This window comes from Biomphalaria glabrata, chromosome 8 (assembly GCF_947242115.1).
Source record: "Biomphalaria glabrata chromosome 8, xgBioGlab47.1, whole genome shotgun sequence".
Lineage (NCBI taxonomy): Eukaryota > Metazoa > Mollusca > Gastropoda > Planorbidae > Biomphalaria > Biomphalaria glabrata.
In genome coordinates this window covers 8,051,584-8,079,044 of record NC_074718.1, presented here as the reverse complement: position 1 = coordinate 8,079,044, position 27,461 = coordinate 8,051,584, and the positions used below count along the sequence as shown (strand labels likewise).

At 35.7% G+C, this 27,461-nt stretch overlaps 2 protein-coding genes and 3 non-coding genes across 10 annotated transcripts; 2 read left to right on the top strand and 3 right to left on the bottom strand.

Annotated features, from left to right (window-relative positions):
• Positions 1–1,631: 1,631 nt before the first annotated feature.
• On the top strand, positions 1,632–12,378 carry LOC106080043 (uncharacterized). 3 transcript variants are annotated; one of them, XM_013241332.2, is made up of 3 exons: positions 1,632–1,779; positions 6,886–7,081; positions 8,950–12,378. In XM_013241332.2, the coding sequence occupies exons 2-3, from the start codon at positions 6,988–6,990 to the stop codon at positions 10,488–10,490; spliced, it is 1,635 nt and encodes a 544-aa protein (XP_013096786.2). In that variant the 5' UTR covers positions 1,632–1,779; positions 6,886–6,987; the 3' UTR covers positions 10,491–12,378. The 3 variants fall into 3 exon arrangements, with proteins under 3 accessions (XP_013096786.2, XP_055894839.1, XP_055894840.1); XM_056038864.1 differs by lacking the exon at positions 1,632–1,779 and adding an exon at positions 6,258–6,446; XM_056038865.1 differs by lacking the exon at positions 1,632–1,779 and adding an exon at positions 6,269–6,440.
• Trnam-cau (transfer RNA methionine (anticodon CAU)) lies at positions 3,207–3,278 on the bottom strand. Its single transcript has one exon. It is a non-coding gene; the product is annotated as a tRNA-Met (tRNA).
• On the bottom strand, positions 3,488–3,559 carry Trnam-cau (transfer RNA methionine (anticodon CAU)). The gene has a single exon. It is a non-coding gene; the product is annotated as a tRNA-Met (tRNA).
• Trnam-cau (transfer RNA methionine (anticodon CAU)) lies at positions 4,532–4,603 on the bottom strand. Its single transcript has one exon. It is a non-coding gene; the product is annotated as a tRNA-Met (tRNA).
• A 5,228-nt stretch (positions 12,379–17,606) lies between the features above and the next one.
• On the top strand, positions 17,607–27,461 carry LOC106080045 (uncharacterized). Of its 4 annotated transcripts, none has more exons than XM_013241335.2 (3): positions 17,607–17,874; positions 25,032–25,115; positions 26,081–27,461. In XM_013241335.2, the coding sequence occupies exons 1-3, from the start codon at positions 17,742–17,744 to the stop codon at positions 26,779–26,781; spliced, it is 918 nt and encodes a 305-aa protein (XP_013096789.2). In that variant the 5' UTR covers positions 17,607–17,741; the 3' UTR covers positions 26,782–27,461. The 4 variants fall into 4 exon arrangements, with proteins under 4 accessions (XP_013096789.2, XP_055895553.1, XP_055895551.1 ...); XM_056039578.1 differs by lacking the exon at positions 17,607–17,874 and adding an exon at positions 17,978–17,999; XM_056039576.1 differs by lacking the exon at positions 17,607–17,874 and adding an exon at positions 18,685–18,790.

Here is a 27,461-nt window from a genome sequence, read left to right as displayed (position 1 = left end):
TAAATTGCGTAATTTTATTTTTAGATTTATTTATTTTTCATTCTTCCAAGTTTCTCCTTCCACCCATGATGAGAATGCAAACTAATTGTAGGAATTGAAATAAAAATAGATCTAGGGAATTAGTTATTACATTTCATACCTTATCATTATCCAGAGTATGGACTATAGTCATTACCAGCTTGGACGGATACATCAGATTGTATAGTCGAAGATGTGCGTATATTGCCGTGTGTATCTACTAGCGTAATCCTTTTGTATTTACTTGGCAACAAATAGGTTTAATTTAGCTTCCTTCAAAATGTTTACATTATTGTGTAAATCTCCAATGGAAACAACAAACAATCTTATATTTCGTTGATCTTAAATTTTTTTTTTTAAACCCCCCAGGCTAAATTTTAATTTGATATTTGAAAGTCAAGCCCGTTACTAGTCTCCCCATCTCTCTATACCTCGTTCAGTTTACCTGACCACGTAAGTAACTGGTGCAGAGATTAGATCAAGGGAGCTTGACTCCGTTGACTTTGTTAAATCCCCTTGTCAACAGTCTCAGCTCCTGACGGCTGGCTCAACTATTTTGGACTATTGCACAGGAAAAGTTCAGCCTTGGTCGTGAAAGAATTATCGGAAGAGTATTGGAGCCTTGCTAAGTATGTTACTGATCAGGGGCGACTCAAGGGTAGGGACGGACACTCAGATGTCATTGGTGGTCAAAAACTGGTCAAAAATCACAACTCAAAAACTCAAGTGCAACATAAATTCATTTATTTCAAGTTAAATTTTTGGACATAGCAGTAATAGTAACAGTAGTTATGGTTAGCTATGTTGTTCGAGCGTCACGCTAATAATGCGAATGAATCGGGTTTGATTCCCATACCCATTTAAAAAATAATAATTTCAATTACCAAAAAATATAATATAAATGTTTAGTGTGCCATTTACTATACTATTTGAATAAAAAGTAGGATTACATATAAATATTTAGGCCCTATTTCATACTTGTTTATAGCAGTAATTTTGGAATATTTTGGAATATGATTCATTCAGTGATGGTTAACAGAAATTGAAGCTGACAAAGAGCAAGAGAGAGAGAGAGAGAGAGAGAGAGAGAGATAGACTGAGAGGGGGGGACAGAAAGAAATAGTCAGATAAAGTGAGTAGAAGTAAATAGGAAAAGAGAGAGAAGAAAATGACAGAAAGAAAAGGAAAGAGAAGAAGAACAAAGAGTGAAAAGAAAGCGATAGAGTGAGAGAAATGTGGACAGCGAGAATGGTAGAAATAGACGAACAGTGAGAGAAAGAAAGAGAGAAAAAGAGAGAGGACGAGAGAAGGAAATAATGAGATAATATGAGAGAGAATAAGGAAAAGAGCATGATAGAAAAAAAAAGAGAGCGAGAAAGAAACAGAAGCGATAGTTAGGAAACAAAAATGATAGCAAATGATAGAAATGGATGCATAAAAATAGAAACAGAACAGATGGATATGTAGTCAAATAAATGATGAACAGAAATGGATGATAGAGCTGTTAAATTTACAAGCAGGCCTAGGGGAAAATTGCACCTGTTGTCGTTTGTTACTTTGATCATGTGATCGCCCCTTTAAAAGGTCAAGGGTCAGACGCGTTTGTCAACAAGGGGAACAAAAATACACACATGTTTGTGCGACAGCTGTGTGATGACTTAGAGTGCAGTGCGTCTAGATCTAGAGAGAGAAAACTGTTGGCTATACGGGGCCGAGATTGACACTACTGTGTTGTGTTTAATAACCAGACTGATCAATTAGGTTCGTATGATGATAGTTTGATCTTTCTTTACAGCCTTTTATTAGCCATAGATCTTGTTCATGTTTATAAACTTTAACATACGTCGTATTTAACGGTAGATCTTTGGTTCTAATGCTATAGCTAATGTTATGTTGTCATGTTTATTAGGCAACTGTTCATATAGTACAGATATTTAACTTTTACGTGGGGGAGGGGGTGGTGGTGACCGAGTGATACAGCGCTTGGTTTCCGAATCGAGGAGTCCAGAGTTCGAATCTAGGGGAAGACTGCAATTTTAAGCCTCGTGAATTTTAGGACGCCACTGATTTCACTGAGCTCTGATGGGTGCATGACAGGAGTTGTGCTGGCCACATAAAACCCTAGTTAACTGGGGGTAGAATAAACGTGTTTTTATCAGCATATGCTCCCCCCCCCACACACACACAAATAGATCGCAAGGTTTGAAAGGCTAAGTTTAGTTACATACTCTTTTACTGGAGGTGGGGGGGGGGGAATAATCGTTTGGTTTGTACTTTTATTAGTGGCTGAGAAGTAAAGCAATTAGTTTTCAAAGCGAGGGTCTTGTGCTCAAATCCTATTTGTAAGCTGGAATTTTAATAACAAAAGTTTTTATTTTTCGTCCGTGAATCCACTCCATTTTTAAGCATCTTAAGTGCCAGGCATTGATGGGGTGGGGAAGAGTGAGGACCCTTTTGCTGCCCACGTGACAACCTTCTTTAACCGCTGCCTTGTAGATCGCTAAGAAAAAATGTAACCTTTCCAATGGCTTTCTCCTTGATGTAATAACTGCAGCGCATCTTAAGTCTCCTTCTTCCTTTTATCCCAGCACTGTACAAATATGAGGACCTTGCGCTTCCAAATGATCATGTCAAGGGAGCCTACTTTAAGTTCCGAAAGTGGCCAGGGAAATAACCATAGGATGGATTTTAAACTAAAATAATTTTTGTTCCAAATAGTTATCTAAGATTTTAGTTTTTATTAGTTTTGTAGACATAGACTGTTTATTATTACCAATAATGATGGTTTACTAGCGATTTCTATGATTCTTCAAAGGGAAACCAATTGGCTGTGGTCGCCTCACTAGCATAACTTGAAAAATTAATAATAACGAATTATGAAGTAAAAGTTAACTATTCATGATATTTTTCGTTAAAATTTGTTTAGTTAGTATGATTATTGCCTGGGGTTATGGCAAGTGTCCATCTGTAAGCGAAAATTGTAGCTCCACAAAAGTTGTAAACTAAGGTAGAACTATAGTCGCCTATAGACATAAAATATGTATGTCTATATGTAGACCAATGTCATTCTCTAGAATCTTAACCGTTTTTATAAACTAATTAGAGACCTACATGATTTGTGCACAAAATTTAAGAACGTCATAAAAATGCAAAAAAAAAAAAAAAAAAAAAATAGGAAAAAATGCCATTAGCAGAGCGTGGTTTCGATCCACGGACCTCTGGGTTATGGGCCCAGCACGCTTCCGCTGCGCCACTCTGCTCTACGTCTCGGGTAATAACCTTGGCAAAAGACTTTTGTAAAATGGAGAAAAACAAAGGTATCCCTTTCAGACCTGGAAATCTATATAAAGTCATCAATTAATATTTGTGCAACTCTAAGATTCTTAAATATTTGCCCCACATTAGTTTGTAAAGAAAAAAAAAACGACAACTTAGAAATTGAAAAAAAAAATGTTACAAATATAAAATTTAGCAGAGCATGGTTTCGATCCACGGACCTCTGGGTTATGGGCCCAGCACGCTTCCACTGCGCCACTCTGCTGTACATACGTATGTGATAACTATGTGTGAAACCTGTAGGCCTACGCCTCAAGGTTCCCGAAGAAAGTAAACTTGACTTTCTAGAAGCTTCGACTGTCTACACAGAGTGCACTAATGTAGGAGTAGATTCTTAAACTTTCGGTTTGGAGACCTGTATATACAGGAGACGTGCTTTTTTCAGGGTCCGAAATCAGCCAGTTCAGTTCATACCTCTCAATCTTCATGTTATTATTATGGAATTAAAACTCTAACGAGATTCCACTTTGCTTGAAATATATATGTGTGTATTCAATATTTTCATAGATCAGCTTTCACTCAAATTTCAAGAAAAAAGATGCCCATTAGGAGCTGTCTGACATGACCAACTCACAATAATTTGTCTCAGGACCGGACACAGCTGAATGAGACAAGTTACGGAAGCTAAAAAATGGGGACTAGTGAGATTTGCCCTTGTGGAGCATCACCAGAGAATGCCGACCATGTCCTTCGAAACTGCATATCCTTTCGAGAGGCCCGCTCAAGATATTGGCCCCCAAACCCCCTTATAGAACAAAATGGAGAGTTACCAGATCTGGAAACACCTGCGCAACTCATTTTAGATACAGGCCAAAATGTCTGAACCTTTCAACATTATATAAATAAGAACGAAGAAGAAAAAAATACTCTCAAGATTTGCATTTGGAGAATTAAAATTTTTTGTTTCCTAACAAGAAATTCTTCACACAAACAAAACCCTACAGCATAGGCTATAACTGGACGCTGGGTTATGAGATTGATCTTCTGAAATTAAAAGACAAGAAGGCAACCATCACGTGATATGCCTAAACTAGACTTTGTCGACTGGTTTAAAATATAAACTCATAAGTAATAGTTGTGCAATCTAAAATATTTGCACGAAATGAGACATACACTCCCCACAAAAAAAAGTCTCAGAATTGAAACGGGGAAAAAAAAAGTTAAAAAAAATTAAGATTAGCAGAGCGTGGTTTCGATCCACGGACCTCTGGGTTATGGGCCCAGCACGCTTCCGCTGCGCCACTCTGCTACTTATGGACAACTGGTTATACAGGCCTTGAATAGAATCCCACGTGCTTTGAGTTTTAGAGGCAAGCGTAACTCCACGACAGGAAACAATTAATTAGATTACCAAAAGAAGATGATAAATCATCGGCAGTGTTGCCAAATTAACATTTTCAAAATCTAAGGGTTATGGCTGCCTGACCCTGGGCGTGTGGTATGCCTTCCGGTCTGTCGTCTCAGTGATGCAGGAACGGCACGGTGGCTGAGTGGTAAAGTGCTTGGCTTCCAAACCGGAGGATCCGGAGTTCAAATCCTGATGACGACTGTGATTTTTTTTTAATTTTGGGATCCATTAGAGCGCCTCTGAGACCAACCTGCTCTAATGTTTGGAAAAAGTAGAGGTGCATGTTGGTCGTTGTGCAGGTCTCTTTTAACCGCGGGTTATACTACTTACCTTTTCGAGCCCACGGCCATCCATCCACTGACGTCCTGCAGGGGGTTTGGGTTAGGACGGAATATTCTTTAACGGAATACATGTAATATAATAATCTTAATCAGAAAACATGTATTGTCGTAACACAAGTCTAAAATGTTTGTAAAATGTTTTACATGTTTCGGATGTTCCTTCAGAGTTGAAGATAACTTACTTCCTAGTCCAAACTTCCCGCAAGACGACGGGTGATGGGAGCGGGCAGGGTGTGAACCCAGGACCATCGATAAATCCGAACGACAGTCCAGCGCGAACACCGCACGAACAGCAACCCTACAGACAACCTGTTGATGCTACGCCTTAACACTCTAGACACCGCCTCTGCAACATGTTTCATAAGATTTCGTTCTGTCAATCAGGACGGTATCGATTCTTCTTATCTTATATAATACAGACGTTACTTCAAAAAAGAAGATGATTACGTCCTACGCGTCATGCATTTAGTCATGCATATAATTAACCAATGGCTTAAATTCTGCCAAGTCACTGGTTTTCCTGGCTAGCTCAGGCAACTCATTCCATGCTCTAATAGCACTAGGGTAGAAGGAGCATTTGTATAAATTTGTCTTAGCATATGGGACGGTATCGATTTTTTTTTTGGCTTAGCTCATCTGCTATAACCAGACAACGTAGTCAGATATTAGTCATTGTTAGTTATAGGGAATTCGTTCGCATTAAGTAAGAAGTCTAAAATTTATAGGCCTATTTAGGCCTAAGCACATTTGGCACGCAACGTACAAAGCCAGGGAGATCATATGATTTCGAAATGATCAGATTATGCAAACATTATTCAATATTTTTTTCCTTGTAATCTCGGCTTGGAAATAGAACTGACTATAGTAATCTATAGATCAGTGCTTCCCAAACTCTTTTCCGAACGGAACACTTCGCACATTCTGAGTACTTCCTGGAACTCCTTGCTTAATTTTTTAGAGAGGTTAATTCACGTGGTGGCCTACTAGTAAATTATTACAGTAATTTGTGTGATGCCTATTCAAGCCTAGCAGAACAATAGGGCCCCGCGGAACACAGTTTGAGAAACACTTCTATAGATGATTGACACTGTTGCTAATTTCGGGTAGCCTATTCATTCTAACATTTTTTAATATCAATATATGCCAACTGATAGCAAATCTAAATTTTAGGTAAAGCTGCCAACTTTTACAAAAAGTGTTGTTCAGAGGTGATTTTTAGCATAGTAAATCAAATGTGTCCGTATACGTATTATGCTATATAATATATATGGCTACAGTTATTGTAGGTTACATATTTTAACAGTGATACTACGATAGATTAGCGCTGTGTTAAGAATTGAACATAACGTCGAGTGCGGAACCTTGAGCTGGCTGTTGTTGTTTTTCGACACCAATCCGTAGATGTAATCTAATATTTTAATTATAATAATTAACGAGTATTTTAGAATATTTAGACCTATTTAACTTAAATTAAAGGAAAAAATCCATGTATTAATTTGTATAGAAGTGTTTTTAATATATATATAAAAAACAACAACAACAAACTCACACACACACACGCAAGCGGGAAAAATTGCGTAATAAAAAAAAAAGTAGGTTAGTGACATGTGACCTCATTTTCGCTCATTTGTGGATATCAAGGAGTTAAAAATCTCGATCGAGTTAAAAGGGACGCTACTGCAGATGAGTTTATAGAGCAGACGAAACTCGCGTTTTTTTTTCCCTCAAGGCTCTAACAATGATGAGACATTTAGATCTAGATTTATTTACATTTTATCAGGGCGAGTACCTGATCTAGATTAGTAATCACAAATCAGTACTCTAATTCTTTTTTTTTAATAGACAGTGACGGTTTCAAGTGTAGCACTTAGCCAGCCCAGTGGCAGAGACTGTAGCACTTCAGTTCAGCAGGCTCATTTGAATCATAAATAATCAAAAAATAAGATGGCGCAATGGGTTTATTATACAAAGAAACTGCTTAGTTCTGCAGTGACGCATTTGGCAGATGAGCTAGAACAAACTGTTTTGGATTTTAATGGTAAGAGACTAGTAAATAACCTAGAATCTAGACTCTATAGATATCGTCTATATTGACTATATTATAATTATTATTAGATTCTAGATTCTATTAAATTAATTAAAATTATATAGAATAGAATTGAATAGATCTAATAATAATAATCTAATAATATATAATAATAATTAGATCTATATATAAATATAGATCTAGACTAATAATAATAATATCTATTTAATATTTTAATTAATCTATCATAATGATATATAGAATATCTAGACTCTACCACTATTCTAAACTAGTATAGACATAGTAGATCTAGTATACAAAATAATAATAATGATGTAACTATAATCTAGACCTAGAATTATAGAATCTAGACTAGATTATGATTTATGTCTACAATTTTTTTATTTAAATTAAATAGATCTATGGATAGATATCTCTATTAATGTATAGTTTATAGATCTAGTATGTGTATAATATTAATTATTAATAGATATAGATCTAATCCTGTATTGAAAGACTCAGGACAGCACTTATTATATAAAGCTTGACATTAATAACAACAACTGCAAAAAAAAAAATAAAAAAAAAAAATTATTCAATCAATGGATACCAGCACATAGTGACTATAGAGATCTAGATTAGAAGGCTGACAAATGGACAAGCTCTCATCTGAATCATAAGAAAGACGGCGCCTATTATAAGCTATCCTGACATGACCAACATCTAATCTTTCGCCTTAGAACCAGACTCAACAGAATGAGACATCATATGTTTTGGAAGCTAAAAATGGGGACTAGCAAAATCTGCCCTAATGGAGTGTCACCAGAGAAAGCTGACCATGTCCTTCAAAACTGCATTCTTTATCAAGGGCCAGACAATACACTGGCCTAAAAATGGCCCTATAAAAAGAAAACTATATGGAGATCTGCATGATTTGGAAACCACTGTGCAGCTCATCTTGTATTGGTCTAGTCATCTGAACGCTCCACCATAATAAAGAGAACAAGGGAAAAAAATGTAATCATCTGTATGACAAGATCTAGACACCTGAGATCTATATTATGTAGATATAATGTTTATAATTAATATATTTATAATCTAGAATATCTAGATCTAGAATACTCATACCCACCCACCAAAAAAACAAATAGCCAATCCACCGCCTCATCGGAGTGACACTGGTTTGGCACGGTATTGAGACATAAAAAAGTAGAAATATGAAGTGATTCCCCATGGTTAGTGCAGTTGCAGACTGTTAATAGCTAGAGGAGGTTGAAAAGGTTGTGGTGCGTCATGTGTATGGCACAATCTAACCCAGTAATGGGTGCTGCCATTGTGTAACCTTTAGACAGGACTTGGTGTGAAGAGCTCCTGGTACACACCTGTCTGTTGGATAAAAGCCTTTCCGATGGTCAACTAGATAATGCTGCCATTGGGCAGATTTCCTACTGGACTTCATTGAATTGCAAACTTTATTTACAAATGTAAATTAATATTTCTTTTTCTTCCTATATTACTGATCGTTGAAGTAAAATATACATATTTTACTCTTTGTGTTAGTTTTAAAAATGAAGATAAAATGTCTACATGTTATGTGTATGAAGTTTTATTCAGGAAATGTTTACAGTCTAACTTATTTTTTTAGAGTTGCCCTGAGCCAGTTATTTTGAAGTCTGGAATGCCTGGCATCTTTGTCCTGATAAACACATCATGACCTTGTACCCATCCAACTATGTATCTTATAGGATAATTATTAGAGTAAAGCAATTTAGTTTCCTTGCTTTATTTAGAATACAATGTATTGAAATATATATATATGTATAATTTAGGGCTTTTTTTTTTCAACTGATAACTATATTTAAATTGTTTTTCTGTTCTAGAGGCCATCCATAACCTAAGCTCAAGTCAGCTGACACAAGAAAGAAAAGACTCTGTGCACATTGAAAATGACAATGCAGAAGGGAAAGACACAATCATTACTGAACCTGTTCAAAATACACTTAAAACACCACCTAAATCCCACAGCAAATGCTCGTCAGTCTTACCCTGTACAGGAACTGAAGATAAGGTTGATGGGAATCAGTCCAAAATTTCTAAAACATTCAATGCTGAAAGTACCAAGAACATTTTCATACAAAGCTATCAGGTAACCACAACAAGACAGCCAGAAACACCTGGTTTTACCAGCGTTGTAACTGCAACACTATCAAAATCATCCTCCACCCTAAGCCCGGGAGATGCTCTCAAGAACAGCTTAGATTTACAACACGGTTGTCGGGTTCATTATGTCGACCCCCTGCCTCTCGACAAAAGTCAAAGTTTCAGCTGCACCACTGTGTCTCCTTCTGACAATCAAAATATAGAACAGAAAATCCCTACTCAGCTCTGCAAGTCTCCTGTCTCAGAAGTTATAAATAGAGACTGCGTAAAACAAAACTCTAACCTATGTACACTAGGAAATAATAACTGTAAGCTTCAAAGTATCAGTACTAAGAGACCTGGGAAAGTTATACGAGCACAAGTAACATCTTTTTATGACCAAAGCACTCTTGAGAGCCATAGACATTTTGTACCAATTATTGATGGAACTTTTGAAATGGGCAGCAGACCAAATCGAGATAATCAAGCAGGGGATGAAAATCGAAGTGCAGTTTTACATACCTCTGTAAATGTGATTGTGGAAAGAGTCTCACATGGCTTGAACTGGTTGTCTCCCTTAAACTCAATTAGTCGAGTTTTATCCATCGCACTTAGTCATGTTGCAAGCATGTTACTTGTGATAGATGAGGAGTCACATCCTCTTGAGCATGACAACAACCCAGGTAGTAGGCAGCTGTCTGTAACTTATCACCATAGTGTACCAGCCAGTGAGAAGTTTGACTTCACTGCCGGTCATGCCTATCAAATTATTAGGGAAAAAAGTCCCCAGGAGCCACTTCACTCTTCTTTTATGAGGTCAACCCATTCTTGTGAAAGTTTTGAAATCATAGAGCAACCATCAGACCGGGATCTAGAGCATTGCTCAGAGTATGTAGGTCAGAGGCCATTTTTGTTGAGGTTGTTTTCACAGTCTAGCTCAAATGGTGAAATACCAGATACTACAAACATCATCAATGCCCATTCTCTTCAGACAGACCCTTGCTCATCCAGTGCTGAATTCTGCAACTTTGATTTTAAAAACCTAGTCAGTAACAAACATTTTAACCAGTTGAACCCATTTCCTGAGAAGTCGGAAGACGATTCATTGTTGTGCAATAGTGAGTCACCGTTAGTAATTGAGAACCTTAAAGGTGGCATGTCCTCACCAGATGGTTCCACTTGGGATTATGAGGAAGATCAAGAAGATAATGAAAGTGTTTCATTCAGAGTTATATCAGAGAATGACGATGAAGATTTCATTATTCTTCAGTTAACTAGTTAAGGCAGTAGTTTCGAGCTTGTTGCAATTGTTAGTGCCATATTAAATTTTTGGTAGTGAAATATACTTGGTAGAAACTATCTATCTTAATGTATTGCTGGTGCCATATTCAAATTTATTGCAATATTTATCTAACTATGTATTTTAAAGTATAAATTTAAAATATTAATACAGCATTGTCAGGATGATGTTACTATTACATTTTATGGAGGGAAATATAAAAGTCAATAGTCATTGGGCCACTTACTTAGACTTAGGTCCTCCAATGCTGTTTGATGCACAAAGTGGAAAGCTCTCTCGACAACTTCAGCGGCCTCTTATCAGCTGGTTCCCATGGGCTTTAGGTCTTTTAAGAAGGTTATACAGCCTTGCTTTCATTTTCCTCTTTTTGGCTTCTTTGTTGCAACGTGATTTGTCTTGTCTTTCGAATCTGGTCACCATTGCACTCATTGGGCTACAAACTTAAAGGATTTTTATTTTTCTCATGTGTCAATAGAGACCCTCTTTTGAAATCTTGCATAGGTCTAGCCGCAAGATAGTGCTGTCTGCAGCGTCTCTGGCGTCCATGTTGTCATTTGGTAGACAGAAGTCCCTGGTACTACAACTTTACCGAATTGTTTACAATGAAATGCTAGATTATTTGCTGAAGAGTTCTGTTTAATATTCTAACCTGGCTCATGAGATGATTCTTAAATGACTAATTATTACTTAGAATATTGTTGTAAAACATTTATATAAGTATGTGTACTTTAATAGCATTTCTCTTACATAAAAGTTCAATATCTGAGTTCATAAGATTTTTAAAAAATCAATATATATCTATTGGTTAGATTGACTTTAAGAATTACATTTAAAGAGATCGATGAAATTTTAAAAGACTTCACTAACTTAAGAAACATAATCTGTCAATCATATATCTACTCTTTTTTTTTTTTTTCTATAATTTGGTAATTAGATTTCCATTTGTGATTAAGTTGTTAGTCTAATTCAGATTTCATTCATCTTTATTTTTAAAATTTTTCCATTGATAACAGTCAATTGTTGAAATAAAAAAAAAAGTTTTGAAATATAGATAACTCTTGTTTGACATAATATACTAATGACATGTTATCACAGGCATGTTTTAAGAAAATTAAACAACTAGCCAGACATAATATATATATTTCTTTTAGTGTATATGTATCATATACTATTTTGTATACAACATAATAACTTTTAAAATGGGTTGCAGAAGTAAACAGTAAGTGATTGGAGTGAGCAGATAAATCTCAAATCATGCTGTGTGTATACTTACTTTAATTCCTTAATGACTGCTTGAGGTGGGAAATTAAACAATGGATTGTCTTCAGCTGTGGGACATTGGAAAGTCAAGCAAACTAGAGGGCATCAGAACTGAAAGTGGCTAGGTGTCTTCATAGTCATTGAATCTCATACACATCTTATTTTATTGACAGTCTCTGACATTATTTCTAAACATGCTAATAGTATATTCAGTATATTATTATTATTTTGTGCTTTGTTCGCACCAGTTGAGTTGGAACTTAAATAATTAGGTGTGTGAGCAGTGATCCTTATATTCAAAGTGACATGGTATTCTCAAGCTTTGTCTCTAAATATTTTACCCCCCCCCCCCTCATACTATTTAAATACTCACACATTGTTTACTACAAGTAAAACCATCTTTTTTGTCTTTGGTTGTATTAGGGCTATAAAATAAGTGAGATTAATATTCTCTTTTTTTTAAACACATTCTTTGTGTAATTATTATTACATTTCTTTTATGTATTGGTTTTTTTTTTTGTTTCGGTGATTGGACACAGTGATTTATTGATTGACTATTGTCATTTTTTTTTTATGTAATAACAAAATAAAACATTGGAGTGAAGTGTTTATTGTGGCGTGTTTTACTTGTGCTGAGTGATATAAAAACTGATCTTTGCTTAAAATGAAGCAAAAAACTCTACCTGTTTATATCTAAATAGACTTACTGACTCTTACGATTGTAATATCTTTACCGGTACAAAGCTTATATAAATATTTTTAAAAAGTAACAAGTTAGACAATTAATTACTGGTAATTCATTATTTTGTTAAATAGCAACAAGAAAACTTATACTTCAGTATTCACAGATACGGCTAATTTTTTTGGGTTTAGTCCCCTTAAATAATTGTTAAGGCTATTTCTCCTTCACGCATTCTCTGAACAAGTTAATACTTTAAACAATTATTTATTGCACCTAACAAAACATGAATCAAGAAAAAAATTATACTCAGTCAATTAATCATTGGTAATTGATTATTTTGTTTGATATTGAATAAGGGAAATAACTTGTACATTATTAGTAGTTATAGTTTTAAGGACGGAGTTGCTTGTTTTTTTAAGTCATAATGCTATTTCACAGTAAAACAGTTGGAATTAGAATTCAAATCTTAACGTCTTCTATTCAGCTGAGAATCTTTTGCTTTCAAAACATAAGTGTGTTTTACATACCGGATAACAAGCGTTAAATAAAGTGTTTCGTTTATTTTGAAATTAAAGACATGTCCCGATTCTGTAGATCTAGATCTAAGCTAAAAATAGAAATGGAAAGAAAAACTTCTTAACTTGTGAAAATGAGAACTCGGAACAATTGTCTCTGTATTATGTAAGGAAATCTACTAGGGTAGTTGAAACATTCACGTGGTAATATTAGTTTATTTTACAGAGCGCCGTTAACCAAACAAAATGTAAGCTCAAGGCGTTGTATGTGTGTGTGTCTCTAACTTATATTTAGCCCACTGTGTCTCTCCTAAAGGTTATCCAACCTTACCATTATTTAGACCTGTGCGCCACTTATGTGTTTTGCCAGAACATTGAAAATGTGGGACTTTTGCCAATTTAGTCGCCTTAAAAAATCTTAGTGACAAAAAAAAAAGTGGAAGGGAGTTGATCTTCTATAGCCTTTTCTTGAACAGGCTTAAATATGCAGTTGTTAAAGGGTATCAAGATAACAGTTGACGAAAAGCACATTATTTTGTTTACGGAAACAAAAATTAGTAATATTAAGCTGACTGTATGTATAGATAGAGTATCAACTAGTATGGAAATAGATGTAAGCAGAGCCTGACATAGGACGATTTCATCGATTGCTCCTAATTGGGCCCTGCGTCTGTCAGGGGCCCCGCAATTAACTATTAGAATATCCCTATCACTCATATGGCTCTTGTCACATGATTTTAAAGGTGTAGGACTTAAATGGTTAACATATTTAGTGTGTCATGCGATTGATGTAACTTAAATTAAGCCACTGGCGTCTATTGCAATTGAGTTCCTTCCTATGCTCGCATAATGAATGTTGATATAATGATTGAATTAATAGTAAGCCTAATAGTTCTTATTGTAAAAAAAAATTACAAGAGGGGCTTCGTAAACATTCATTAAACAGGGCCCCTTAACTTGTAAGGCCGGCCCTGGATATAAGCCTTAAATATCCGTTAAAAAACTAGCCGGGAAACTAAAGTCTTGAACTAGCTCTATGTCGGTTAATTCAGGGGTGTCCAGCACACGAAGAGGGTGCCGTATCACCCTTTGTACATATTTCTATGGCCAGGCCATGACTCGTCTATACAACTAGAAGAAGCGGCTACTGTGGATAATTTTAGCATTGAAGTGTTGTAATGACTTAAAATGTTATATTTTTATAATCGTAAAACGTTGAATCCAACGCGTGAATTTAACGCCACATCAAAACTTAGTTGCCTGCTCGTGTGGTTATACGCCCCGCATGTCGCGAGGATATCCCGAGGTTCGAACTCCGCCTGCTCGCCGCCACCCCTGCAGGCCATATAATAATTTTCTGAAGGAACGTAGAAACTAAGAAAGTCAAAGATTTTAAAATACTATCTTAGCGAATTGATGAGTGGTGGATGCGCTTGGCTTCCGAACCTAAGGGTCCCGGGTTCGATTCCTAGTGAAGACTAAGATATTAAATGTCGGGATTTTTAAGGCGTCTCTGAGTCCACCCAGCTCTAATGGCCACAAATACAGATGACTGTGATGACCTTCACATCATGTGCTCTATAGATCGCCAGTTCAAAAAGGGATACTTTAATTAAATATAGATCTAGTTATCAGCTATATAGAGAATACAAAAAATACAAGTAAATCTTCCTTTCTTAAACTATAGAGCGGCACTATTCTTTAGTTTTAGGAAGTATGTAGCCATTATGGTCCCCCCTCTTATAATCTGATATTGTAGGCCTACATATACTGGGGTACCAAGATAGTATTCTCCACTGTAACAGTATTCTCCACTGTAACAGGTAGGCCTATAAATATATTATTTACAGTGCTTTTTTTTTTTTTTGTTGCGATACGCATCGGTACGGCGTACCGGCACCTTTTTGAATGTGGGGAAAAATTATTACTTTTCTTGTATTCTAACGTTTATTATTAATTTATTAGTAGTTAAAAATTAGGCAATCCATCACTGAGTACCGGCACCTAATCACTGAATTCCGGCACCTATTTTTTTTTTTTTTTTTTTACAAAAAGCATATATATATATATATATATATATATATATATATATATATATATATATATATTGTTACGAATCTCACTATCCATGCTCTCTGCAAACTGCACCATACACCACCAACTTAAAGAACTTGACAACTCAGGGCTCCAAAGTAACGTAACACTTTAATAGTTTAATAAATAACGGCCAATACTGTACAATTGGAAACACGTACACTGTACAAATATCTCTCCGATAACACCGTTCCGCCGTATCAACTCTTGCACTGGCCTCTCCGTCTCGTTCCGGGCTTGCACTGGGTTCAACAGTTCAGGACTGACTTCACACTAGGCTCGTTGTGTCGGACTCGATCGCAGACCAAGATCAAGACGCCAGTCGTCTCAACTGTACTTGACAGTACTCCGCACTGAACCGTCGTAATGCTCCGTACAGAACCACACCGCTGAACTGTGCTGTAGTCGACCTGACTGTAGTGAACCGGGCTCTGAACCGTCTTGACTGCGTCACCTCCGCTCTTATATAGGGTCCCTACTGGCCTTCTCGAACCGGACAGAACGCCGCTCGACGTTTCTAGGTGGTCAGACGACTACAACTCTCGTGACGCTCCTGAGCTCTGTTCACGACGGCGATTCTTCCCGAACTGTCCTGTTGACACTCGACTCGGCTGACCGTCGTAGCTCGTCACGGTTGACCGCTCGTCTAGCGCTGGCCTGGGGCGATTTGCGTCGGCTGACTACACACACACAACTACCCCTCTCTGTGCCACCACCAAGTTTATAACAATATATATATATATATATATATATATATATATATTTCATGGTAATTTGAGAATTATTGTAATAACATTACGTTGCATTTGAACCTCAATTAGCGCCTAGTGGATTTTATCTATCATATTTTTAAACGACTTTGCAATGTTAATATTTTTAACCATCTATAATAAACCTTACAATGTAGCCAGATATATTCATTAAACTAGTGAGGAAAAAAATATATTTAATTATAATTGTTAAACGACACAGAATTGAAATGGTTTGCCTGCGTTATAACTACGTTACTGTTAAAACTGCATTATAAATTCATGTATAACATGTGTACATGTAGCAGGACTCAAGAATCACGCGTAGACTTGACAAGTAAACTACATGTCTACTTTGTAACAGCTCAATCACGGTGTCCTAATAATATTGTAAATGCGAATGTATTATTATTTATTTATGTTATTATTATTATGTATATATTTTTATTAAAAACTAAAAACAAAAGGTTACACATATATCAATATCAATCTTTTCTAGTTTTTTGAGTATATCCCTACCCAGACTTAAATTGGCCCCGCGCAATCCGTTTCGCATTGGGCTCCGCAATTTGTAGCACCGGCCCGGCCCTGCCCTGAAGGGAGGTATTTGCAAGTAGGTCTACTGTGCCTGTGTTTCTTGACAGTGGTTAGCGGATCATCGTTAAGCTCCATATCTGTTGTGATCCTGTTTCTAATATATTCGTTTGTGATGCAGCCTTTGAAGGTGATAGGCCTACCTAGGATCCTTCTGTAGCATCTCAATTCCGTTGCTAGGATCCCCGTCTCTAGTTCTGCAGTCAGCGTCCAATATTTGCAAGCGTGTGGTCAAGACCATTAAGGAGCGCATCACTCTGATATAAGTTTCGATGGCAAAGCAATTTGTCTTTCCAGATAGCTTTGAGCTCTGGAAGTGCTGCTATATGAACTGTGCAAAACGGTAAAATCTAAAATGAGTAACACAGCACGAGATTTAGTGTCTATTTGACGAATAACGGTACATTGAGTTAAATAAAGTAGGCCTAACTTAGATTCGAGAGCTGCGTTTTTGGTATATCTACAGTAAAATTTATTAAATATAAAATTTTGCGAGCATTTAAATAAAAAATGATACAATGTTTACTATTACAACTTTTTACGCAGAATTTAAATATGTCAAAAACTAAAATTTGAAAAACTATCGGAGTTTCCCTTTAATAACATAAAATTAAGGAAAAACAAAAGAATTTAAAGTAAGTCTATTTGTCCATTACAAGTTGAATAGTACAAGTAGCCTCAATATATTTCATGCTGGAAAGTCGAGTAGTACCTAGAGTTTGCTTTATATCAACCAAATTTTGGAAAGTAAACATTTACCTCACAAAGGGCTGTTTATTTACAAAGTTTTCGGCACCCCCTAGACCCCCCCCCCCCGTTTTTTTTCTTACTTTTATTCGCGTTACGTCAAGGTCACCCAACTCCAGCGCGTTGATTGTGTGCGTCAGCGTTTCGCTAGATGAAAGAATGGACGTTAATTTGTATTGGTCACGCTTTGATATGGCGTGTGTGTGTGTGAGAGACATTCTGGCCTTCACGCTAGAATCGTTTCTGACTTCCAGTGAAAAGAAAAAAGGGGGGGGGGAGTGGCGTTAGCGATTTGCGTTTTTTTTTTTTATTCACAAAAGACTTGTGACAAACACAACCAGCCATAACCGCCCTAACACCGCGAAGTAAAGGGACATTAGAGTGTTCCAGTTTGTTTACGAATCGTGACCCATTTCTTCAGGTGTGGTGTGGGAGGGGGGGGGGCGGGGTGAACTACCACCAAACTACACAGAACGGCCTAGCCGTGGTGGGGTCACTGGTTTAAATAGAGTGCAGGCCACCGAGTGTGTCAGTACTTTTTTTTCTTCTTCAGAGTCGCTGATCGCCTGGTTCGTTTCGCGATTACTTCTTTATGATAGTCTCACACGGAATGGTCAACTCGACAAATTGTAGCAGTGAGATGGCCTCAGCTACACAATGCACATGCGGGAACAAGGACAAGACAGCTAAGCCTAATGTGAATAAAGTGACCAGTAGATGGCAGGGTGAGTATTTTATTTTTAAACATTCACTCTGGCAACTCTATGCCTACACTACGAATATGAAATAAGTCATAAGCCACACAGCCCACACTATACTTCACTATAGTGACTATAATAATACTATACTCGTACTGTCATTTAAATAACTGTCTATACTAGTCTATAGTACTCTATTATACTGTATACGACACTTAAAATATTCATAAGAACTTAGATTTTAGATCTAGATTTCTAGATCTACTACTAGTAACCTAACCTAACTACTAGATCTAGTAGTACTAGTTACTATAGTGACTAGTCTCTATCTAGTCATTCTAGAATCTAGATCTATTCAATCTATGACTATGATTACTGATAGAATCTATATCTATATCTTTTATTACCAGTCTAAATAGAAATCTAACATAGACATATGATACAGATTAATCAAGATCTAGATATCTACTAGATTCTAGGTCTAGTTAAGTCTAGTAGTTTTAGATCTAGATTCTATAATATTCTAGATCTAGTCTATATTAGATTTAGAGTCTAGAATCAATCTTATAGACTAAAGAGTGACTATATAGTCTAGTACTAGAGTCGAAACAAGAGTGACTAGAACTAGAGTCAAGCAAGATTATCATTATATTATCATTCTAATATTATAGATCTAGAATAATCTAGATATGCCTATAAACCTATGACCTAGGCTAGTGTATAATTATATTATATTAATTAATTCCATTTCATTCTTGGTGTCAGTAATTTTAAATAACGAAAAGTGAACACAAAGAACTAGATTCTAGTTCTAGACTAGATTTAGCTGTGCTGAAACATTTGTTCACTGGTGTGTGTCGACTGTCGTGTAGGCTTGTTTATAATGTAGTTTTAGATCTAGATCTAAATATGTTAACTATGCTTTTACATTAGACATTAAAAGGTACGTGACATGTACTCTAGGCAACATACCATAAGTGGCATAAGATATAGCCTATTAAAACATTTAATTTATTTTAAGCTATTAACCTAAAATCTAATCTAATATCCAACTCTAGAATATTATTCTAGACTCTAGATGTAGATTGAAAACGTTGGTTTAGATTAGTTTAGAATCTACTATTGACTACTATATTATTAATTATAAGTAGATCTATGTTCTAGATATCTAAGACTAATGTAAATGTGTTAATTGACATTATACTGCCCTGCAGTAATCCTATGTTGAATAGAATGACTAATAGATCATCTAAATTATACTAAATAATTAAATCTAGATCTAATCTCTACATATTACATAGACCTAGATCATACACAAAATATCTTCAAACAAACATTTCTTATTTGCTGGAATAGATCTAGATCCAACCCAGGACTTCAATATTCTGTAGGTGTATTACTGTATAGTTCTGAACTTTTCAATCAGTAGATCTAAATATAGATCATGCACTAAATGAAAATAAATTAATTGAGGTCTATTTTGTTAAAAATTTTAAGATAATGAAGTAAAACAGTTATGTTTTTTTTAAATTGTTTATATATTTATAAATATATTTTTATATTTGATCTAAATGTTTTTGTTCCAATACTGGCAATAGTATCCTCTTCAGATTTAGCCACAATGTCCTATCCACAGACTTGTGTATAATATATATAGGTCTGTGATTTTATCCATTCAACATTTTTTGATAATGTTGAGATTTGATGCAAGCAATAGATTATCCTGACTGAAAAGTCAAGCATTTAGATCTAAGCTTTGATTTCCTTTTGACAATAGTCTTGTTCTTATGAACATAAAGGAAGCAAATCAAAGATATCTATGTCATGTGATATATCCTACAATGTATTTGGATGCTCCAGTCTCAAATGATTTAAAAAAAAAAAAAATTCCACTGGGATATAAAGAAGTTAAGTTCAGAAGCCAATTGCTTTACAACATAGCCAGCCTATATTTTTAAATTAAACTAGGCAAATTCCATGGCTTCTTTGACAATACCTTTCAATTGCAGTTGAGTTTTTACAATGAATTCTTAGTCCCATCTCTTCCTTACAGTTTCTGCACATGTGACACAGCTTGGTTGTTAATTGTGGCATTTTGATAAATCTTTAAATGTTTACATATTTATAAAAATTATGCATTCAATACACATTTTATTCTTCATCCTGGTATGTGGGAATAACAGTGCAAATATTTTTGCCTTGCTACATTAAGTCTTAAGTCAAACTATTGAATTTTCTATCGATTCTTCTCTTTCTTGGCCTTCCTTTCTCCCCAAAATATTGTTTTTGTTGGCCTTGTTAAGCAGATAGATCATCACAGGTGGTCTATTTATTTCAAATTTTGAAAATGTGTAAAAATGCTACTGGTACTTTTATATATTAAATCTAGTTTTGTATATGCTGTGTTTTTTTTTTTTTTGGAGTGTATCCTAAACTTGTTATATTGAAAATTTTCATGTATTAGTCTCTTCAAGCTTAGACTTCAAAGAAAACACAATTTCTACACTGCTGCATATTAAAATATATTTAAGTATTTAATTAAAATTTTTGGAATTTCATTATTTTTTTCTTCAGGATAGAAAATAAAGTGGTTGAGATATAACATTCAAACTTGATATCAGACCCGCTTAATAAAATAATGTTACAGTACTGAAAATAAAAACAACAAAGATAAAGGCACATATCTTATTCCATACGCCAGGACAAATACGTGCAAGTGCCATTCGTGCAAGTGCGATTCGAGCATGGATGGTATTGCCTGAAACAGCCAAAAAAAAAAAAAACGACTCGGAGTCTATATGTATGATAGCCGACTCGGAGTCTATATGTATGGATAGCCGACTGGAGTCTATATGTATGGATAGCCGACTCGGAGTCTATATGTATGGATAGCCGACGCATAGGATGTAATTATTCTCTTTTGAAAGGAACATCAGAAATTCAAACGAAATGATACCTGCACTTTGAAATGGTATTTTAGAAAATGCTATTTATTTAGCTGCGCCTTCTTGTTAACGCAGCTATTACTTCCGGTTGAATAGCCTGCCCTTGACCAGCGGCGTCTGCTTGGTGAGCGGTACCAGACAACTCATATACAAAAAGAACTTATGTATCCATTATTTGTGTGAAGATTATTTGAGAAATCATAAAGACCAGAGGTGCTCTATCAGAGGTTAACTTGAGTTTATAAAAGAGCTGCGGGAAAAAAAAGCTCCAGTGAAATCGAGAATAATTGGTTAATAAACATTTGACCTTTAAGTACTAAAACGACCGACATTCGATAACCGTTAACTGCAGGTGAAGTTAAGTTCATCTATTTTTTGCCTTGTCCACCAACGCGAGAATTGTGTGGCAGCAAATATCATTGGCTTCATTAGGCCAGAGTGGAGATCTTGTAATAATTTCATTCGGACACAGAAAGTCTTATAAGTTATTACAGCAGTAAATCAGTTTTCCGCTGTTTCATTATTAATCGGTTACGAACCCTAGCAGCTGTTTGACTTGGGAACATGTAATACCCAAAGACTTTCCTTTGTAGTAACAAAATTTTGTTATCATTGTGCCAAATGTAGATTGTGTGGCTAAATCTGAATCTCGGTCTAACTTGTTTACCAACAACCTGGCTACCCAAAAATTGTCGCGTCATCAGTTTCTGTCTTACATACAACTATTTGGGTTCTAGATTATATCAATAGTTCTATCATACACCACTAAGTTATTGATAAAGAAATAAGTATAGGTGTAAAAAAAATATAAATATGGTAGTCGACATTTAATTTAGGATACTAGAATAAGTTAAAAATGTCTGGAAACTACTATTATAAAGTTACTCTGCATATCCTTGACCCCCCAGTCCAATCCTATTTGTTTGAAAGCGCTATCGTTTCACTTAGGCCTACACAAAGACCAGGCCATCACGCCACTGTTACGAACACACGTGATTCAATAACGGCCTCTATTCATTCAAGCCTAGGGCTCCTTGTAATTTAGGGCTCTTGATTTGGTGTACTGGTCACTTTCAAAACATTAAAACGCGTCAGTGGGCCCTTTATCGACACCTCACGGTTTTGGTTTGGCCAGTTTTTGCCTTTGTCGTTCTATGCGTGTAAATTTAGTTGACCTTGACACTGGGATGAGAATAAACTACGAACTACTTTTTAAAAATATAATCATCCCATTTCATAGTTGTATTCCTCCGCATTTTTAGATCTAGTTTTGGGTCATACAGTAGTGAACAAGATGACACCACGGACCGGAGAGAAAAACGTGTGCCCGGGGCAAGGAACTCCATTGACGGCCCCGTCCCCCCATTTTCCATGTACATCACATAGAAATGTAGGATTATAAATCAAAAGTAGTAATAATAATATAATACAACAAAAACATACCTTAGAATGTATTACCAATACAATTACCTCCAATAATTTTATTTTTTTAGACGCCTCTTTGCGTGTGTGGCGCATCCCTCCGGAAAGGGTGGCGGCGGCAGGGACGGTCTTAGGCCACTGCAACCTATGCGGCCGCAGTGGGCCCCGCACTTTCATAGGCCCCGCGCGAATTCTAGGTGTAAATTATAAAATTAAACCATTTTAACTTATTGTTAAAGGGTTCCTGGAATTCTCCTGAAATTGTAAAATATACAAAAATCTCCTGAAACTATTAAAATCTTCTGAAAACCGATGCAAATCTCCATAAAAACAGACAAAACAACGCCAATCCTACTCGCGATTAAAAAAAAACCCTGCATATTCAGCTTTCATTTAATAAAAAATGTAATAATAAGGCGAATTTTAACCAAAACAAGAAGTTCAAATATTTAATATACTTTAATTGTCTCTGGCATCTATCTTGACATCTTAAAAAAAAAGCGATATTTTGCTATTCAATAGTAAATATAAAAGGCAGAATGTTTATCGGCCTTTTGTTAGAAAATCTATCTACTGTAGATGGCTCTGGCTCGTAAAGTTAATTTGACATTGATTTTGTACTTAGTAAAGTATGAATAAAATGTAAAGACGAATTTATTTTCTAATACAAAATCTTAATTTTCACTTATTATCCTTATCACAATTCAGATTAGGCCCCGCGCAATCCGTTTCCCATAGGGCTCCGCAAGCTGTAGGATGCCCCGCCGCCCCACCCCCTCACTACACCTCCGCCCCTGACCCGACGGAAACCTTTTATGCTAATTATATAAGACCGATGGCACAGAATTAACACATAGCTTAAAATGAATAATTTTGTGACCAATAAAACTATATATTTCGGGTCATCAACTGCTATCAGACATTCTAACTCCTCCCCGAATCATTGTTCTATTTATAAATGACCCACAAACCTGTATTTTTTGGGAATGCGTAACAAAGAAATGGCTTTAATAGTAAAGGCCTTTGACGGTGTGTAGACTCACGAAATCATCTGAGATACGTATAGATATATGCCTCTTCAAAAATGTACTGTAATACTTTATACAGTATGACGATGGTATAAGGTAGACCAGGTTACTCTGTACAATCGCTAAAGCATTTGATCAAAGTATTTGGAATTTTCACGACAAACTTAAATGTCAAGGACGCTACATTACGTAGAGATTTGTACATTTGATTCTGCATTGCATTGCTAAATAGTGAACAAACGTATCATACAAAGGCAGACGTTCTTAAGCTTTTTTACTCGGGGGAGCCCTTTACATAGTCAAAACTTACCCACGGACCCCTAAGTGAAAAAGCTACATAGATGCAAAGTATAAAAATTAGTTCTTGAAATAATAGTAAGTAATAGACATATAAAACAGCTGTGAGGGGGCGAGGTATTAAAACTATCCGATCGGATAAACTGGCTTTTAGAGAAGTTATTTATATACAATTTTCATATTTCTGCGGACCCCTTACGGTCGTCTCGCTGACCACGATTTGAGAACCACTGATAATACCGGTAATGTGTTTAAAAACATGTTAAACAGTTTTATCAAAACTTCCTTTATTCTAAACACAGAATACACCAAAACGCTAGCTATTTAGTTTCATGAATTACTCAAATTCTTAATACAAAATAAACCCATTTTAACTTAAGATTTATGTAAATATTTCTTTGGTTTAACAATTGATACTTGACAGATTTCGTCATAAATTTGCCAATAATGCTTGTTGAGGCCAAGATGTATAGACTAATGAGGTAGTTCCGAATCTCTGTCCTACTTTATAAAAAGTCACGTGACTGTGGTCTTATACATGGTAATAACGGCAATATCTTCCTATGATAAGATGTAGATCTAGATTTAGTGCTAGCCTAGATCTAGTAGTCCTAATAAATAATCATAAAAATTAGTGAATTATTGTAACATACTTTTTATTACTTAAAGATGTGTAGATCTAGACTATTTTCATGTTAAAATTACAATGGAATCAATGTGGTCATTAATTTAAACAACACACCCACGTGACTGAGAAAAGAAGAGATCCGGAACTACCTCATTAGAATTATTTCAATATTTAAGTCTAGAAGCAAAGTAGACATCGTACCATATCGGCCTATTCGAACTAAAAAGTCAAGTTTGACTAAGGTAGTATAGTCCATTCAGTGTACACTACATCCAAACATACATTGTCTGAGGAGAAACTTATGACGTAATGCCACGCTTCACTTGGTAACCACAATGACCTAGGATCTGGGGGCCCTGTTAAAAGCAAACATTGCTTTTCTTGATACGCTTGGCTGGACCGGACTATGGATGACCTACTTTCCATCTGTGGCTATGGAAAGTAATGACGTCAGTTCCAAAGCATGGGGGCCGTAAGGAACAAATCTAGAAAAAATGTTTTTTTAGCACAAGAAAATGGTAGATGTACAATGTATTAAGGGGAAATAATTAAAAAAAAAAGTAGTATTAATGTTTTTAGGTAAGGCTAAAGGCAAAGGGATTTTTTTTTTTTTTCAGAAATAAAGTTTTATAAGAACTGGTCTAAACTACATACACGAAAGGACTTAATAAAATCTCACCAGAATTATAAATAAAAAAAAATTAAATGATTGAAATAGGGATTACTTTTTTTTAGACACTAGATCAATAGCTTATCCATTCAGTTTATTAAGCTTTATTATTTGTCTAGCAATTCAGATAATGTTACAGACATTAACCTCTATAATAAACAAGAGTAACAATTTTGTTGCATTATATTGTGCAGGTCTGAGATGTAGACTTCACTCATTACTCCCAAGCTTCAGACAACAAAGTTCCAGTCAAGTGTTAAAAGACAAAGATAAAATGGGTAAGTTTATATATATATATTTTCTGGTTCCTTGAAGGATCCATATCTTAGACTGTGACATATTTTGTAAAGTAAGCATTTTGAAATATTTTTTTGAGACTTAAATGTACAAGTCAAGCCTACTTGATGCTTATCTACTAACAAATAAATTGTAAAATATTTTGCATTCAGCTTTATAGATAAAGATAAAACTAATGTATAATATAACTATATATACCTAAAAAATAATGATTTGTAAAGGCCTACAGTTCAGAAAGCCCGTTAATACAAGGACTCTATTCTCAAATAAAACCTTATAACTCTACCCAATTATAATTTTTGTGTTTGAGAATTCCTCATTATACTCATTATATATATGACTCACTATATCCTTTTGACTCATAGTGGAGATAAGGGCCTCAATTATAGGTCCCACCTCATCATTAGACTGTTTTGGGCACCTCCCCCCATCCAGTTGGGTCAATGTCCATCCAAGAATCAATGGTGGCAGGATGGAGGTGGAATTTCTAAGTCACTGACCAACTGAACACTTTTCCTCAAACTTTAACATCTGCATTTGAAACTTGTCACGGATATTAGTGTTATGATGTGGACTCTTTTATTGTCGTAATGATTGACCTCTAAAAAGTTATTCCTGAGGCACAACATAGACACAAGTCTCCTTCTTAACTGTTTCATCATTTATTAAGACAAGTATAGTTCTTTCTTTAATCTCTCTCTTCAAATTCTAACTATACAAAATCCAAGACTTTAAACATTTTTTAACTCTCTCTCTCACTCTCTCTCTCTGTGACATAAATACTTGTAATTCTCATGTTTCCAGACTTGTAATTCTCATGTTTCCAGACTTGTAATTCTCATGTTTGCAGACTTGTAATTCTCATGTTTGCAGACTTGTAATTCTCATGTTTCTGGAGTTAGTTTTTAATACCAATATTGTTGTTCTCTCTTTCTATAACTTTCAGATATACCACGTGGTGGTGCCTGCAGTGCACCTGAAGCAGATGAATCCGTTTGTTTAGTTCATTCAAATGTAAATATCAACCCAGTTACCTCAGATGTTACAGATTCAGTGCTTTCAGCTTTACAACAGTCCAAATGTGATAACCTATCTTTACTCCAGCCAGAATGTGATACTCCATCTTTACATCATACAGATTCTTGTCATTCATCACTACAGCAGTCAACTTCTGATTCCGGTACGTTACCAGCACAGCTGCCAGAGCCAACTGGTGTTCATTTAGCGGACTCTGTTCGCTCCTCTGCCCAAGAATCCCCTCGTTCCTCCTTACAGAGACAGCAGAGAATCTGGACAGCGTTGAACATTGCGGAAATGAACAACAATTCACAGACCAGCTTGTCTCTCAATGACCCGCAAGACGAAGCAGAGGCTGTGCACGATGCCTCAGATGAGGCACCAACAGAAGGGAATGCTGTGTTCCTGTTTGACGACTTAATTGATCATGACTACAGCACTGCCCAAGAAGATGCCCTCTTCGGGGGTGTGCTCCGCTGCATTCTGGACAACATGACCGTTGGTCAGCTCTACGCCAATTTGCACAAAATTTCCCTGGAGGACAAGCAGCCATTAGATGAGGGTGATGATGATGTGTTTGAAAATGTCTGGTCAGATGATGAGACATCTTTGTCTGCTCCTTGTACTTAACGATAGTGTTATCTAGTTAACATTAAGTCTGTGTATCTGTTTGTTCAATATTGTCGTGGACAGATGTCATTGTTTCATTGTCTTGTTTGTTCCTTTTCTTGTATTTTCATTTTTTTTTTTTAATCAATGATTATTTTAGTGTTAGCAAATAGTTATTTCAGAATGTTTCTTGAAGTCAATACAGATGTGTGATTTTCACTTCATTGTTGTGCTTGTATTTAAATAACAAATAGATCATTGTCATTAAACACATCTTGTTTCAGTACGTTAGGTTCAGGCCTTCCTGTTTAGATGTCTCTAAATCATTTTTGCCATAGGGGCCTTAACATCTTGCTCAGTGAATCTTCATTGTTCAAATTGTCTGTCAGGGTATGCACCAGTTATGGCTTGACACAATGCTATCAATTACAACTTGTCATTGTGGAGGCATTTGATCTCATTTCATGTTCTGAAGTGGGTAATGAAACTATAACCTTGTATAATTATTTATATTTAAACTTTCCTAGTACATAGATACTCAAGTCTAGAGCTGACTAGATTCAAGTAATTTAATTGTGGTGCTAAAATTGCCCTGACCTATGCAGTCGAAAGATGATTTACAAAAGTTTCTTAAACTGCATATCAAAACTTTTATGAGCTGCTGTTTTATGAAAATTTATGTATTAAATTTGTTATAAATA